Source organism: Phalacrocorax carbo, chromosome 3 (genome assembly GCF_963921805.1).
Source record: "Phalacrocorax carbo chromosome 3, bPhaCar2.1, whole genome shotgun sequence".
Classification (NCBI taxonomy): domain Eukaryota; kingdom Metazoa; phylum Chordata; class Aves; order Suliformes; family Phalacrocoracidae; genus Phalacrocorax; species Phalacrocorax carbo.
The window spans coordinates 85,408,762-85,425,428 of record NC_087515.1 but is presented as its reverse complement, the minus strand read 5'-3'; the positions used below and the strand labels follow the sequence as shown (position 1 = coordinate 85,425,428).

Genomic DNA, 16,667 nt, shown 5'->3' with positions numbered 1-16,667 from the left:
AAAAAATATTCCATGAATTCTAGTGGGCAAACAAAAAAAATGCAACCTATACTTCCTAGCAGTACGGACGAGCTGCTTCTCAAGAAAATAGTATTTGTCAACAGGTACTTACCACATGCCTTCACTGTACTACTGCCTGACTGTGTACAGGACTCAGTCCCAAAAGCCATGAAGGCAGAGTTTGCTGGTCTGTTCCATAGGTTCCTAAATCTGCTATATAAAGCACAGAAGTTATTGCATCAGAGTTATTGCACTTCATCCTGAAAAATTACTGTTACTCCCAGTGCACATCTTAATAGTTATTACTGGAGTTAACACAAAATGGAATAGAAAAATAGAATGCCATGACAAAATCCTGTCCAGCTCCTTGGGGTATAGGTAAGTGGTATTTTTAGGAGTCTGCTCAGGTCTTCTGCTTCTTTGCAAGCCTTTCATTCCAGGTTTTAATGGGTCTTACTTTTACAACCCTTTTCCACCATCCTGTTAGCAGTAGCTTCAAAGTGAAGGATGCCAGTGATGCCTATACATCTAATAGATGTATGAGTCTGCGTAACAAACAGTTAGTTCTCTGAATCTAAAGGATGGAAAACTAAAAAGGACTAACCTGAGTGTAGGCTTGTGTTTTGGTGAAAGGCATTATCTAAAAACCATGTTCCCAGGTCAGGAGGGGGTACGTGAATTCACAGGGCAGCAAAGCAATGTGAGAAAACACATCTGGAAGGGATGAAATAGGTAAATTCACCTGTTTAGTGTTGAGAGATGTTAATATTGGCACTCTGGTTAGAGTAAACAGCATTTATCCTGACATTGGCCCTACAATTCAAAAGCTTCCTACAGAAATGCAACACCATGGACACACTAGAATTTCAAGCAAAGAACAGAATACATAATAGCTAGTCATTTGCTATGTAGCCAGAATTGCCATGTGATGATGCAGGGTTTTTTATTAGTTAGCAGAAGAGCTAAAATAATCTCTATCAGAGAGATTTGTGTCAAAGGGCTTTTAACTGAAGGGCGACTAAGTTACAAAGCACAATGTTAAAGACCTTTTCTAATTTCTCATCCATTTCAATCTGTAGAAAATGAACAGCATCTATGAATAAACACCTTTCCCAACCTATTGTTTAAACTCGGCTCAAGCTATCTGGCCAGTGAAAAGCTATACCTATTCTGTGTGCTGGTTTCAATAGCACAGACATAAAGAACAGTATTGCATGAAGATCAGCTCAGCCTCTTGTTTTTCCCTTGAGCTTCACATCCTAGAGATGCTCAGCCTAACACACTTCTTCCTCAGAGGCCCCATTCTGACTTTCACTATAGTAAGGCAGGGAAGAAGCCTTCTGCTCTTGTGCATCATAACCTCACCTCCAGATATATTTTCCAGTAAAAATCAACATAAGCTAAAAAAGCCAATGTGATGTTGCTATAAAACCATATATTTCATTCAGAGGAAATTAGACTGATGAGGATATGTGGAAAAGCCATGAAAACAACAGTTCCTCTGCTTTACTCCCTTCAGGATCATTTTGCTGAAAGCAGAGAGGACTTGCTAAATATGTCCTAAAGAAAGGGGTCAAAAAAAACAAAAGTCAGACTCTACATACCACTATATTTTATATAACTGTATTGTGTGTTCATGCCCAGGTATTGGGAGCAGGGGCTGCAGGGCGGCCTCTGTGAGGAGCGGCCGGGGCTGCGCTGGGCCGGACATGGCCGGTTCCAGGCAGCTCCAACCCACCCACCGCAGGGCACAGCTCAGCCCAGCAGCCAAGGTGGTGGTGCCTCTGGGGAAGTGTATTTAAGAAAGGGACAGGCAGTGAGGAATGAGGGGGGGGAAAGTGAGAAACAACCCTGTGAGCACCAAAGTCAGAGAAGGAGGATGGGAGGAGGTGCTCCAGGCACTAGAGCAGAGATTCCCCTGTGGCCCATGAAGGACCAGGGTGGAGCAGTATCGACACTGCAGCCTGGGGAGGACTCCATGCCAGAGCAGGGGGATATGCCCTGAAGGAACTGCAGCCCATGGACAGCCTGTGCAGGAGTAGAGTTTTTTTCCTGAAGGGACTGTGTCCTGTGGGAAGGACCCATGTTGGAGCAGGGCAGAAGTGTGAGGAGGAAGGAGCAGCAGAGAGGTATCATTGTGGACTGACTGCAAACCTCCGTTCCCCATCCCTCTGCACTGCTCAGGGGCAGGGAGGAGGTAGAGGAGTTGGGAATGAGGAGGAAGTTGAGCTTGGGAAGCGGTCGAGGGAGGAAAGTATTATTTTAACTTCTGTCTTTGTTTCTCACTATCCAAATTTATTTTAATTGGCAATAAATTACATTACTTCTCCCCAGGGTGAGTCTGTTTTGCGTGTGACAGTAACTGGTGATCGATCTCCTTGTCCTTACCTCAACCCACAAGATTTTCATCTTATTTTCTCCCACTGTCCTGTGGAGGAGGGGGAGTGAGAGAGCAGCTGGATGGGTGTCTGACAGCTAGCCAAGGTTAACCCACCACAATAACTAAAACCAGAATTAAGACCACCTGCTTCCCAAAACGGGCGACATTGTGGCAAATTACTTTTTCCTCAAGATATAATGTAAAGCTAAGCACATTTCCTCCTTTTTCTTTTTCTCAACAATGAATATTACAAAAACATTTTTGTTGTAACTGCAGTGCTACACTGACACATCAGTTTTTACATTCACAAAGCAGCAAAGTTACGTTACACTAATGGTCCTCTGAATCGCATTCTATCATGTCTTCATTCTGAATTTAACTACTTATTTCACAGGTTAGAGATGAGCTATGAAACTGCTTAAAAGGCCTGAAATTCTCTTTCTGCTTTCTGTGACTTTGAATTTTTTTATTATTTTTTATTCGTATATTATATATATTTTAAGTAAATATTTAGGGGTGGGATTTTTATAAAATTTTTTGTGGAGCTAGATAGTAAAGATAACAAAAACCCAAATAATTGAAAAATATGTGGAAAAAGAAAGCCAGACAAATTTTATAGTCATTGAAACGAACTGAAGAATTACCTTTCTACAGTAGGCCAATATATTCAGAACACTTCTTTTTGGTAACTAACTTCCACTCCTTTTTCCTTGTGTGTCATAGTGCTCTTTATATGGTTACCTGTTTTTATTTTTAGAACAACTCTGAGTTCTGGGGCTACATTCAGGAGCAAAGGCTAGCAATAAGCAACCCCTAACTTTGCCAGGTTTCACAAGAACCATATGGAAGAGAAGTTCTGGAATGAGATTTATTAAATCTCTCAGAAAGAGACAACCAGAGGACAAAGGAGGCTATATGAACTCTTCACCCCTTTTTCCCCCTTGAAAAAACGGTACCTCACAAAGATGCAGCATATCTCTACTTTTCCTAATTTTTAACATGGGGCTGTGGCATAAAAACATGATCAAATATTTAAGGACATCTTTTTACTCATTTTTCTCATTTTCCTACACACTGTAGGAACTGTGTGATGCTGCTTATGGGAACAGAGGAGCTGAGAACCTTTATAGCTGCTTTTCTTCCTTAGCTATTTTACGAGTCCTCTGGAGAAGGCATGAATGTTCATCCCCATGTAGCTATCAGGCATGAACTAGTTTCCTAACAGTATTAATGATTTCAGAATTAAAGTTCCCATCCCTTCCTTCTTCATTCCTCTAATCCTATATCCTCCATATGTATATACACAAAAATATGAATGGACCAAAACTGCAGTATGTTATCCCTTACAGAGGACAGAATCAAAGGGTGATTTTGTCTGTCTTGTGAGTCTCAAGCTCGTGGCCTAGGATCTAAGTAAAAAGACTACTTAGGATGTATAGTGATTTATATCAAGTATGAGATATATTAAAATCCTGATTTTAATTTATATCAATTAGTTTTTAATGTGGAGAGGAGAAATATTGTTGCTTTGTCATGAATAGCATGCAATAACCCATATCCTCTCCACTCAGAGGAAATTTCTGAGGTTACAGCTCAGTGATATTGAAGTTCTATCACTTTTGAAGTCTGATGTCTGATTGCCTTAACAGGACATATGTAATTTAATACCTGATGTTATTTTCTCTCTTTCTCTTCCTCTCTTTTTTCTCAGAACAAATTATGACATCGACATCTAAAGGAATTTTCCGGCCATTTTTTATTATCTTCATTGTCCTTGGTTGTTTCATGGCATTTATACTAATTTATATCAAACCAACAAATAGCTGGATCTCTGGTCCTATAGAATCAGCCAGTTCAGTTTTAAAAATGAAGAGCTTCTTTTCTTCCAAAACTGATAACCTTAATGAAACTACTATTTTGATCTGGGTTTGGCCATTTGGTCAGACGTTCGATCTAACATCCTGCCAAACAATGTTCAATATCCACGGGTGCCATCTGACTATTGACCGCTCACTATATAACAGATCCCATGCTGTTCTCATTCATCACAGGGACATTAGCTGGGATCTGACTAATTTACCTCAGCAAGCCAGGCCACCATTCCAGAAGTGGATTTGGATGAACCTGGAGTCTCCAACTCATACTCCACAAAAGAGTGGCATTGAACACCTCTTTAACCTGACCCTGACTTATCGGCGTGATTCAGATATTCAGGTGCCTTATGGCTTCATGATGGTCGGTACAAGTTCCTTTACGTTTGAAGTGCCAAGTAAAGAAAACTTGGTCTGTTGGGTTGTAAGTAACTGGAACCCTGAGCACGCTCGAGTCAAGTATTACAATGAGCTTAGCAAATACATTGAAATCCATACCTACGGACAAGCCTTTGGAGACTACGTCAATGATAAAAACTTGATTCCAACTATCTCCACTTGCAAATTCTACCTTTCCTTTGAAAATTCAATCCACAAAGATTACATTACTGAGAAACTTTACAATGCTCTTCTGGCCGGATCGGTACCAGTTGTATTGGGCCCTTCCAGAGAAAACTATGAGAATTACATCCCAGCAGACTCTTTCATACACGTGGAAGATTTTCTCTCCCCCAGAGAGCTGGCAGAATATCTTCTGATGCTTGACAAAAATAACAAGATGTACCTTAGTTATTTCAACTGGAAGAAGGATTTCTCAGTGCATCTTCCTAGGTTCTGGGAATCACATGCATGTCTTGCTTGTGATCATGTGAAAAGACACCAGGAATACAAGTCCATTGGAAATTTAGAAAAATGGTTTTGGAATTAATTTGGGGGGGGGGGGGGGGGGGCACTTTTCTGAAGAAGCTGGAAGAAACTTCAGTCCAAGTGGAGAGGAAAGGAAAAGAGAAAAAAAAAAAGAATTAAAAGAGGACCTTACATCATGGTTTACCAGCTATCTTCTCTTGGCCAACCTATTTATATTTTGTAAGAGATTTTAAAAGATCATCAGCAGCAGTCATCAATACTCAGTTTTAAATTATAATGTACAAACTGATTACATGCACTGAAGAATAATTGTTTACTATAATTTTTAAACAAGGTTTTCCACATTTTCTGTGAAATATGTCCCAGTCTTACACTTAAAGTAGTCACTTTTAACACTACTTTTTAATTTTTAACATTACATTTCCTGTTTAATCTATTTGGAAAAAATGAGGACACAACTTTTAAATGCCAGAGGGAACTTTAAGAACATAATTTGCTGTTCCAATCTGAAATGTGTGTATTACTTCAAAAGACAGTAAAGTTTTTTTATGGTTCATCTTACATTTTAAGAGCACAGTAAAGTTCAATACCTACCATTATTCCAGTGTGATCAATTGCACCCCTTTTTAAGGGTGAAGAACTTAGAAATATAGTTTTTAAAAGGTATTACAATAGTAGGCAGTCTTTGTTTCTAAAAATAAGATGTTTCCTAACAAATAGCTCCATTAAGTTGCTGTAGGAATATTTCTGTTCTTACCCTCTGAAGAATAAAGAAGTCAGATATAGAGAAGACGAACAACCTTAGTGACCAAAGCCCAGAGTCATCCAATTTTTAAGCGTGTTTAAATGCAGCATGTCCTTAAAGTCTCATTGTGTCTCAAGTGTTGTCGACCTGAACCAGGGCTGTAAGTGGTGTTATACTGATACAGAGATAAACAGATTTTAACATAAGCATTTGATTACGTCAGCCTCATGCACTGAATGCAGCTGGTAATAATGAATTTTTAGAACTAGCTTGTTGAAAAATTTTAGCAATTCTCTCATTTAATTTCTTGAATGACTGTGAATTTGTCCCAATTCTGTAAAGATCTGTTGAACTTCAATTGTAGCTGGGCAAGTTGCTGTTATGACTCATGAATGTGGAAAAAAAATCACCAAACAGTATATTTTCTAAAAGAAATATGCTGAAAATCATTAAGTAAGTTATCAGGCTGATGTATTCAACCATTCAACTCATTAAGCTAATGAATTGGGGGTTTTGAAAATATTTTATGTGACAGGTATAAACAAATTCACTCTTAAGAGCAGCAGTTCCTATAAAAATTTGAATATATAAATAGGTTCTTAAATATTAAATTTGCTCTGATAGCAAATACAAAAATATGATGATTGTCTTGATTGTTTAAAATGTCTGCTTTTAACATATGTCATTTGATTTTATTACTTTTTTCTTTTGGCTAAGAATTATCTGATTGCTGTATATATTTGTATGTACAAGGTTGGTTTAAAGACATAAATGTATGGATATGTTTTGGTATCAAGTGAAAGCAAATCAGCTTGGTTTTTCAGGTCAAAATGTTACAAATCATACCTTCTACTGAAAAAAAATCTAACTGGAAAAACTTCAGCTTATGTGATATAGAGGGCCCTGATCAAGCAAAGTAGTTTATCAAGTGCTTTAAGATCAAACTTGCAGACAACAACGTTGCTGAAGTGAGGAAATAAGGGATAAACAATGATAGACATTTAGCAAAAGATAAGGTGATTTGTCAGTTGTTTTTTTTACCCCAGGCTGGAATAGAAACACAGAAGTCTGTAAAAGTAATGTAGTTAAATTTCTGAAACAGGAAACTCCATGGAAATATTGTAGAAACACTTGTGCTCTCCCTATGGCTTCAAAAGCTGTATTCTCATCTAGATATTTATTTATACTATTTATTGCTGTCTTTAAAAGCTAGTTTGCAATATACTGTGAACCTCCTAAACTCACCAGCATTCCAGTATGAAACAAGATGAGCTTACCTTGCAAATTAATGCAATATAATGAAACCCAGTCTTCTAAAAACAAAGTGCTGACATGGATATAATGTGAGTACTATTTCTATTATTTTGAAGGCTAGTGGCTACTGCCTTTTGTTTTCAGGAGAGCTGTGAAATTCTCAGTCACTGAATATGCCACTGCTTTGGCTGGATAACCTGACTCCCTTGATGCTGGAATTTGGAAGTTCTTTGCATTGATCTCAGTGGAAGTACATTCACCCCTTGGTGAAAGTGCACAGTCCCATATTTCTTTCCTCATTTCAGATAGTGGGAGTTGTGTTGTGCGTTACAAGGCCTTATGTCAAATCAGACTGGTTTCTTGGCATCAAGACTTAGCCAATAAATTCTTACGTTAATAACAAGTAAGCACAATAACAAGATATATGACTTATTACTACAAATACCGATCAGTGTATACACAGGAAAGTTTTGAAATATATGCTAAGTTTTAAGCCTGTAAGTAAGGTCGTTACCTCAGTGAGCACTGCATCCAGCCAGCATGGCTACTCTTAGGCTGAATTTTAAGAACTGTGAAAGTCTTTTGATGGAACTGGAAAGGGAGTTATTCCCTTTACAGAAATGCCACACAGGTGTATACTTTGCATTCAGTTGTACAAGAAAAGAGAAATGAAGGATAAGAAATCATACTAAATCTCACTATTTTCTCAAAAAAGTTATTTCAGGCATTCGGTTTATTTTATTTGCCAGCCCACAATAATCTTGCATATGCACTTGCCACAAGTTAACTCGGCAGTCACTGAAGACAGAGAGTAATCATTATTCTTTCTTTTTCAATGGCTTCTTCTGGGTGTTTTTATGTTCTGTCATGCACTGAGCTATCAACATTACTGCATTTCTCAGTGTGGAAAATAAGACCCAAAACAGATAAAATACTAACTGCACATGCATTGCTACCCCACTGAATGTGAGCAGACGTCAGACAAAACTGGCAGCAGATCCTTCTAAAGCAGAGTTTTCCTTTCATTTTGCAGACACTTAATGACCACAGCAGCTCTTGTCCAGTATGAGGCATTCCTTAGTGAATCCTGGTTGCCAGTTTCTTTGAATACCTCTTGCCTTCTGAGACAGCTGTACTCAAAATGAACAAGCAGCCTGAGCGAGGCCTGCAGAATGCGCGAGACACATCCAGCAACATATTTGTCTTTTAAGACACAGATCAAATAAAATGGAAGTTGGACTGAGAGAGCATGAATGTGGGGATTTGTAGAGTTCATGCAGGCTCAGGAAAATATGATAAATTGGCACTACTGAGCATGGTAAACAGCTACTTACTGTTTCTAGCTACCCGTGTTTGTTTCTCAAATTGAGCTTTTAAAAAAACCATAGCATATAATTTTTTCCCATCTCTAATTAAGAAAGCTTCAGTTAAATAACTAATAACTGTTGCTGATTATTCAAGAATGGGACTCCTGTTGGCCTTGTATTATCTCTTTTACTAGACCAAAAATAACATCTAGGGGAAGAGTGAAATCTGTCAGTAAGCTAATCAAATTTCTTATCTGACTTCCAGAATCCTTCTTTTCTTTTCTCTTTTGATTTTGAAGTAAACCTTCACGTCTTCATGCAACAATACTTTCTGGACTTGATTCAATAAAGATCTTAAGCACGTGGATATGATCATGAGACTCAAGCACATGCTTAAATTCAAGAGCATCTTAAATGCTTTAATGCACTGGGTCTTCAAACAGCATGTTTTTATTGCCTTTGGGAATTGTGCCAGAGAGCACAGTCTATAATCAACAGAGCCCAATTTGTGTGGCCTCTTTTGCATCATGTGCGTCCATCCTGTGCGTAGACTGGCTACTCCACACTGAAAACTATTTGGACTAATTCTGGCTTAGTGTCTATCAAATATACCTTGGCCCTACTCTTCTGCTTCTTCATTCTATATGTGCCACCATCACCTCATGCCGTCCGCTCAGCATGGCACTCTGCCTTACAGCCTGCCTGTGCTGTGCAGGATAAGAGAACCTGTGTGTGGTATAAAGAGTTGAGAGGAGCTGAGGCTTGTTGAGATACTGTTTTGAGGACTGTCCTAGGAAGAAAGCATAAAACTTGGTCATGTGTGCATCCTTTTAATCTGGACTGAGTGTGCCCTAGAGAGGGTCAGTCTCAGCCATACATGAATTTCCTTTTGGAGGGAAACATTTGGTTTAGTCTAGATGAGATGCTGTGAGTGATCAGCTGTGTGTCCAAAGTGGGAACAAGAGGTATGCCTGTGCAGGCTAACAAGGATGTTTCTGACCTATTTAAACCTAACAGTGAAAGTCAATCAAAAGTTAATCAAATACTCAAGTATTTCCTTGGTCAAAACTAGTATTGACTAGTAATGAGAAGAGAGTCTAAGGAAAGTATTTGTTTATCTACCAGCTGGTTGGCTTTTTCATCAACATTGACTGACAGTTCTGTTTTGTTTGTTTGTTTTTAATATAAGTGATTTTTAAATGTTAGAAATCAATCAGTATGATTCATACAAGATAGTTATTTCAGCTTCATCTTTCACTCCTTGATCAGGTAAATCTTCCACCAGAGTCAGCAGGTAATTTGGGAGATTCCCAAGCTAGTAATAAAGGACTGAGCCAAGGCTGGAATGGCTGGGCTAAAAACCAACCTTCTTATTCATGGATGTTTCCCTCCTAATATTTGAATCGCTAGTTCTAGTGCTATAGCCAATTCTACCTTCAGAGAATCAGTGTAAAATTCATACTGGTTAGCTATGTTCATAAAAGATACTGAAATGCCAGGAAATTGATTAAATAAACCGTGCAGTAGTAATTTTAATTCATGGCACAAATGCCACAGAGTGATACAGATGATAAAACCGTAAACTCATGAGAAATAATTAGGCCTAGAGACATCACCCTGCAGTTTTCGTATTGGAAAAAGTCACTTCATCACTCTATTGGAAAGGTAATTAATTGGGAATCTTTAATGTTGCCATATTCTCTACGCACTTAACTGAAACCAACAGCCTCTGTGCAGTGAATAGTTCAAAGATTTGCTCATGTGGCAGAGAGCCTTTCACCTCCAGATTAATAGCCTGAATTATGAGTAGGTTGGTACGGAGTGCTGTCTGGCAACCTCTAGTAGATGACTCAGTGATCTCAGTCAGGTTTCTTATTCCTGCTTTCAGCCAAGGAGGCAAAGAACTGACCTGAGACTCTTCTGGCATCTTCTGTGTGTTTCTCAGCATGCTCATGGGGTGGCTTAGGACGCTCTCACTCCTGCAGTCTGTACCATACCTGTTTATGATTACGCAGAAGACTGTGCTGTTCCAAGTAATGAGTACTGACATTTTTTTGAGGTATGGTACCAGTCTGTACAAACGAGAAAGTCATACATGGGGGAACCCTTTGTTAAAATTCCTAAGGAAATAATTAGTAGGAAAATCATTTAATCATTGCAAATTGGCAGCAAAAGCAATGGTTTGTTATTCTCCATAGGAATTAGTCCAGTGCAAAACAGGCTCTGATGAAACTTTATCCTCCTGACTTGATACAGCCTGTTTGGGTCCAGATACAGAAATATGCATGATAGCAAAATTTGAAAGATATATGGTAAACCAACACTTACATATATGTGAAGCTGGGATAAATTTCTTATAGAACCTTGAATCTGTAACTAAACACTTTACCAGTCACCAGAGTTAAAATGTTCCCATCAGTCCTTTTCTTTATAACATGATGAGAAAAGCCAGTCTGATATACGCTGACTGGCAAATAAATTAACTGCAAGATCTACATTTTCCTTTGCTGTTTTCTTTTGTAACACACGTGTTATAAGAGATGAGATTAAAAAGTTTGGAAAGTTAACTCCCTTGGTGCAATTTAATATTTTAAAGATTCAGTGGATATACTGAAGAGAAGAAAGTGAGAAGCTTTTCCATCTATACAAAATCCTAATGTGCCAAACTGTTTCCACGGAATGAAAAAAACAGTTAAATACACTGACTTTTTATTAGGATTTGCAAAATGTTCTATTAACGCACTGTAATTTTGCACTATTTTGTAAGAAAAGAGAAAAGGAAAAAGAAAAAAGGAACTGAAAAAGAAATAGAAAAAAATCTAAAAATAGATGCCAAATGTATAGTTTGTAAAATACTATTTTTCTTATATAAGGTGTCATCACATTGTGAATCTGTGTTATTGTAAACTGTGAAAAATGTGATGTACTGTTGTGACACAGCCTACCAAGGGCCATTTCTAGCACACAAATTAGTCACCTGGACTTGTTTATATGAAACATATTCATAAATCTGAGATCACTTTTATACTTATTTTTTGTAGACTATTTTTCCACATTTACAACACAACTGTTATTTTATACCAAACATTAATTTTGCTTTAAAATATTGTTTGAATAGGTGGGTGGGTGTCTTAAATGTGCCAGAGATTCAAAACTGTAACAAAGATAATTCAGAAACTATTCTTTGCCAAACTGTAATGCTACTGAAATCGAAGATGTTTTCTTGAACAAGCAGGCACACTGTCAATAAATGACAGTTTCTATTCCATGATAATGATGATAATGTTACATTTGCTAGGATAAATGCCTGGTAGTTATGAGCTGCATTTACCCTTCTGTCTTTCTGTATGTTGGGGAAACAAAACTGGGTGCCATAGCTGAATGTCATAGATATTCAGCCACTCACACAATGTGCCATAGACTTGACCTCTGAAATATATTGATGAGAATTAGGAGAAAAACCCTTAAGCTGCTTGTCCTGATTCAAACCCACTTTCTGTGGTGGGTCACCTGAAAATGGGAGAGTTGGCGCACACAGGGCTGGTACGATCTCAGTAATGATAGTAAGTTCTGTATGTAGAAACATGGGACCACATTTACTCTCTTGGTGCGAGATCAGGACCAAAGTCCCTTTCTTGTGTATTTCAGCTTACACACAGAGCATTCGGTGGGATCTGATATGAACTTTTGCTTCATGTTCTCAGCTACTGATATTCCTTGTACTGACAACTTAATCTTTTATGTGTTTTATATAGTATATATAATATGCATAAATTCATGTGTAAGAAATAGTAACCATGGAAAATTGAATTTTAATAAAATTAATGAAAACCATTCTTACCTGCAGGCACATTTTAAGATGCCATGTTAAAGGGAGATCTTGTAAAAAGCTGTATTTTTTATTTATTAGTGATTGTATATTTTGCCCCATGATCTAGACATTTTATAACAGGGATTCTACCAAACTGTTTCTTTGTTCCCTTTGAACAATGTCATCACCCTGAGATGCATCTAAAAAGTGTAGAGGTTCAACAACTGATGTTTTTCAGTATTTTTTTAATTTGATGTTGTTGTTAAACTTTCTTCTGATTACCTATAGCTATGTTCAGAGTTTTCAACACAATTTGACTGCTGTCAGAAGATACATACTGTATGAAACTACAGGTAATTGTAACCATTTCAAGGACTTTAATCATTTATGTGAAATTAATACTTGAGAACTCTGATTCCAAGACGGTTATCAAGCAGCTCACTGACTCTTATTTATTGAGCACTGGAATTCTCCCCAAAGGATAAACACTGAATTATGTAAATAGTGCTCTATATAAGCCTAACAAATTATTGTAATAGATATATTTAAAATAAAAAGAGAACATTCTAAGTGTACTATAGTCTTTGATCATTATTTTGTAGGTCTAATGTCATTCTTTTTCTTCTTGCAGTAGTTCTTCTCAAGAGCCTGATCTAAAGATTGTTGCTAGTCATTCCCATGACTTCTGGCTGAGTTCTCACAAACAGAACTTTAGTTCTTCTTAAGCTGTTACACATGGAATTCTTGTAAGTGTTCAGGGTCAAACTGAATTCTTATGGACTGTTGCATGAATTTGCTGTGTACAGCAAGCAACACAGCTGAATCAGTATGGTACTACAGCTGAGGTTATTTTGCCTTGCTTTTAGCAGCATGGTGATGCAGCACTTGGAGCAATCATTTGATTTTTTCTGAATTTACAAGATATTTGATACTGGAAAATGGGTTTTATTAGGTCTATACAATCTTACCAAAAAAATATATCTTTAAAAGTTCTCAGAGGAATACAATAGTAATTTACATGCTCCTATTTCATTGCTTTAACCACTGTACAAATAATCTACATTTGCAGACCTTAACTGTATCTAAAATAGTAAACGGTTAACACAGTGGTGTCAGTTTTATTTTTAAATATATATATGCAAAAAAAAATGAAACAGCTGCCACTGAAATGAGGGTAATAAATAATGCAGTACTCCCAGTAAAACAGAGCATTTGGTCCCAGTGATTGCAAAGATTATCCAAGACAGAATATTATGTCTGGCTACAGTGCAGCTTCAGGAATGGGTTGGGGTCTTCAAAAAAACTTTTCCTTTCTATCAGACAGGCAAATTTGCTTTTCTCCTGAGCTAATAAAACTTTGCTAATTTGGATATATTCTTTATAAGTTATTTGATTTATGCTATTTACTCAAACCAAACTTACAATTGTCTTGAACTCATCCTTGACAATCATAGAATCATAGAGTGGTTTGGGTTGGAAGGGATTATCTAGATCCAAGCCCCCTGCCATGGGCAGGGACACCTTCCACTAGACCGGGTTGCTCAAAGCCCCGTCCAACCTGGCCTTGATAAGTACAGATACAAACTGATATTTTAACAGGACATGGGAAAGAAGTCCCTGTCACATTTCATTCATTCCCCCCCCCGCCCCCGCTTCTCATTTCTCCTTCTTGTATTCAAATACCACATCAAAAAAAGGCAATCTAGGACAGAACATACAACTTTCTGTCTTTAAAACAGAACATTTTTTCTAAAATGATCCATTTCTTCTTCCTCTCACCTAAAAGCTCCTCCTGGATAAAACAACCTGCTGGACACAAAGTCTTGTGTGTTTGGAAAGCCAGGTCCCTGCTCCTGATTGTCAGAAGAAGCTGGCCTAACAATCTGCTTCTGAAAGCACAGCACTGAAGTGGAACCTAAAGAAACGCAGCCTCACATAGAAGGTGTGCAGGTTTCTAACGCTGCCAGCAATAGGGGACTGTTAGAGAAGCTGAAACCAGATCTGCAGTGATAAGGCTGCTGTGGGCACAACTTCCTCACGCAGTAAACCAAGCAATAGGCCGTACATAAGCTTCACACAGGCCGGTCCTTCAGCACAAACAGCTCATTGAACCAAGCGGGCAGCCAGTGTGAGTCTGCGAGCAGGCTAGCACCTCTCAGCAAGGCTAATAGAGAAGGTGAGACAGACAAGCAGTTATGCTGCTTCTGGGTCTGTTAGCTGGTTACATCCTGGCTCACCACACCGCAAAATACCCCATGCAATTCTCACACTGACTAAAACTTCCTTTCAGGAAATATATTGTCTCAACATATATTTTAATACCAGATAAAGTCTTTGGATAGGATAACAAGCCTTTAGCCAAAAGACCTGGCTGTTGCTCAAGGTGTCTCAGAGCAGATGTCTGCACGTAGGTGTACAGAAGTGGAATGAATTTCTAAGTTCCCATTACATGTAAAGGAGTCATAAGTTTAAAAAAGTAAATGGAGTCTGAGAGCAACATAGCTCACCTACTCAGGGTGCCTTCATCTTTATTCCTACCTAAGATCACATTAAAAAATAACATATTAACTAGCAGTTCAATGACAATTGTTATTACGATTTGTTTTGATGTACAACAAATCAGAAAAATGAAATCAAACAAAGCTGCTTGTGTTGAAAGGTGAAAAATTATCAGGTTTCATTTTTTCAGCCAAAATTAGTTGCTTGTGATGTTCTAATTGATACTTTTATGAAAGATCAAAATCTCTTTCAAATTTTTTGCCTTTAATCAAAAACTTAAGATTTCAGTAATAGCTAAAATAATATTAAGGTTAATTTGGGAAATTGCGTACTAATTTCAACACTTTTTATGAGATGTTTCTTTTTCCCAAAGGAGGCTATTTTTCAGTGACAGGATTCTTGAATGAGGAAAATGCCATCAACTGCATTTTCATTCTCCTCTTGGCTTCTCTCTTCTGAATTCTGTCATGTGTGAAAAACACATACTCAGTGAGATGTGGTTAATCAAAATGGAAGAGATGTTACAAAAGGTTTCAAAATAATTTGTATATAGTCACAGACTTGCTGCTATACCACAATCATGTTATTCCTGCAACAGGAGCAATCATCAAGTAACTGATTGCCATCTTTCAGACACATACTCTCAAGTTATGAAGTTCACTTTGGTTTTTAAGCTGCTCAGTCTTGTTATTAGCACCATTACAGTGTCTGGCATTTGTTGACATTGTCTCCACCTTATGTCCACTCAGTTTGCTCAGCCATATCAATCCCTCTCCTACACCAACTTTTTAATTTTACATTCTCTATCAGCATTTTGACAAAAGGGAAAAAAAAAAATCTATTTCCAGCTAGAATGGTTCAAGCCTTTGTAACCTTGAACTAGTGAGCCCCACACCTTGACGCCACTGCCCCTTCATTGTCACTAAATTAGATATAATTCACTGATAAGTGCACTGAAATGAAATGTAACAAGGTACAGGGCAATCAGGTGCTTTTTAATTAGTTCTGCTTGTCAACCAAATATATTGTAATGCAATCAACCGGATGTGTCAATTACATCCAAGAGTGGCGGCTTTACCCTTGAAACCTTTTATTCTAATATAGCTCCAAGCTGTCATGCGTTTATACCATACTAGATCCAGTCTTGAGCTCAAAGACAGCAAACAATACTGAGGGGACAGACCAGGAGCACAGGATAACCATTTAATCAGTTGTTATCTGAGATTCCCTTATTAACAGGGGGAAAAAAAAAACCCAACCCAAAACATACAGATAGACGTACTATCCAATTTACTACAGCAATATCTGCCTGCACAGGCCCAGCCCATGTCCAGCAGCGTTTATGAACTCTGTCTCGGCACAGCCCTTGAGTCTGTTCCTAGCGTCCTGGCTTCTGGCTAACGCAGAGCACCATAAGGACTCACAGAGCTCTCCAGTGCCTTGGACAATCTGCCCAGCAATAATAAAGTGCAGGTGCATCTCCAAGCATTCCTGAGAGCTGGACAGCACTGCCTGGCAAGCAGGATTGAGCCTGTGGGCCACCCACCAGCCATATGAGATCTAGGTCAACACGAGAGTGTGTTCAAAAGTGCAGCTTTCTTTCTCTCTGTCCTTTTTCATGTCTTTCATGTTGGATGTCTGAAAAATTCTTTTATCTTCCATTTGGTTGATGTTAAAAAGCATCCTCTTTCCCATTACCTCTGAAAGCAATGGCACTTAATATTATCACTCAAAACCTGTTACAAAAATTACAGAACCAAAACCTTAACCTTTGTAGTGATTTTATGTCTCTGATGCATTACATTTTTGTTCGTGTTCAAGATGAATGCTTTTCACAGATAACCGTATAGCAAAACAGAACTCATTTACCTTTTCTGTGAGGCTGAAATATGTATTTACAAATGAAAACATGGTTCATGAGCTCTATCTTATC

General features: G+C 38.0%; 1 protein-coding gene across 2 annotated transcripts in view; it reads left to right on the top strand.

The window, feature by feature from the left end:
• The window catches only part of FUT9 (fucosyltransferase 9), a 39,142-nt gene extending 26,337 nt beyond the window's left edge, over window positions 1-12,805 (top strand). For both annotated transcript variants that reach the window (XM_064447606.1, XM_064447605.1), the window contains one exon: window positions 4,092-12,805. In XM_064447606.1, the coding sequence (XP_064303676.1) occupies window positions 4,100-5,179 (1,080 nt within the window). In that variant the 5' untranslated portion in view covers window positions 4,092-4,099 and the 3' untranslated portion in view covers window positions 5,180-12,805. The remainder of the gene's footprint in view (window positions 1-4,091) is intronic.
• The last annotated feature ends 3,862 nt before the right edge of the window (window positions 12,806-16,667 follow it).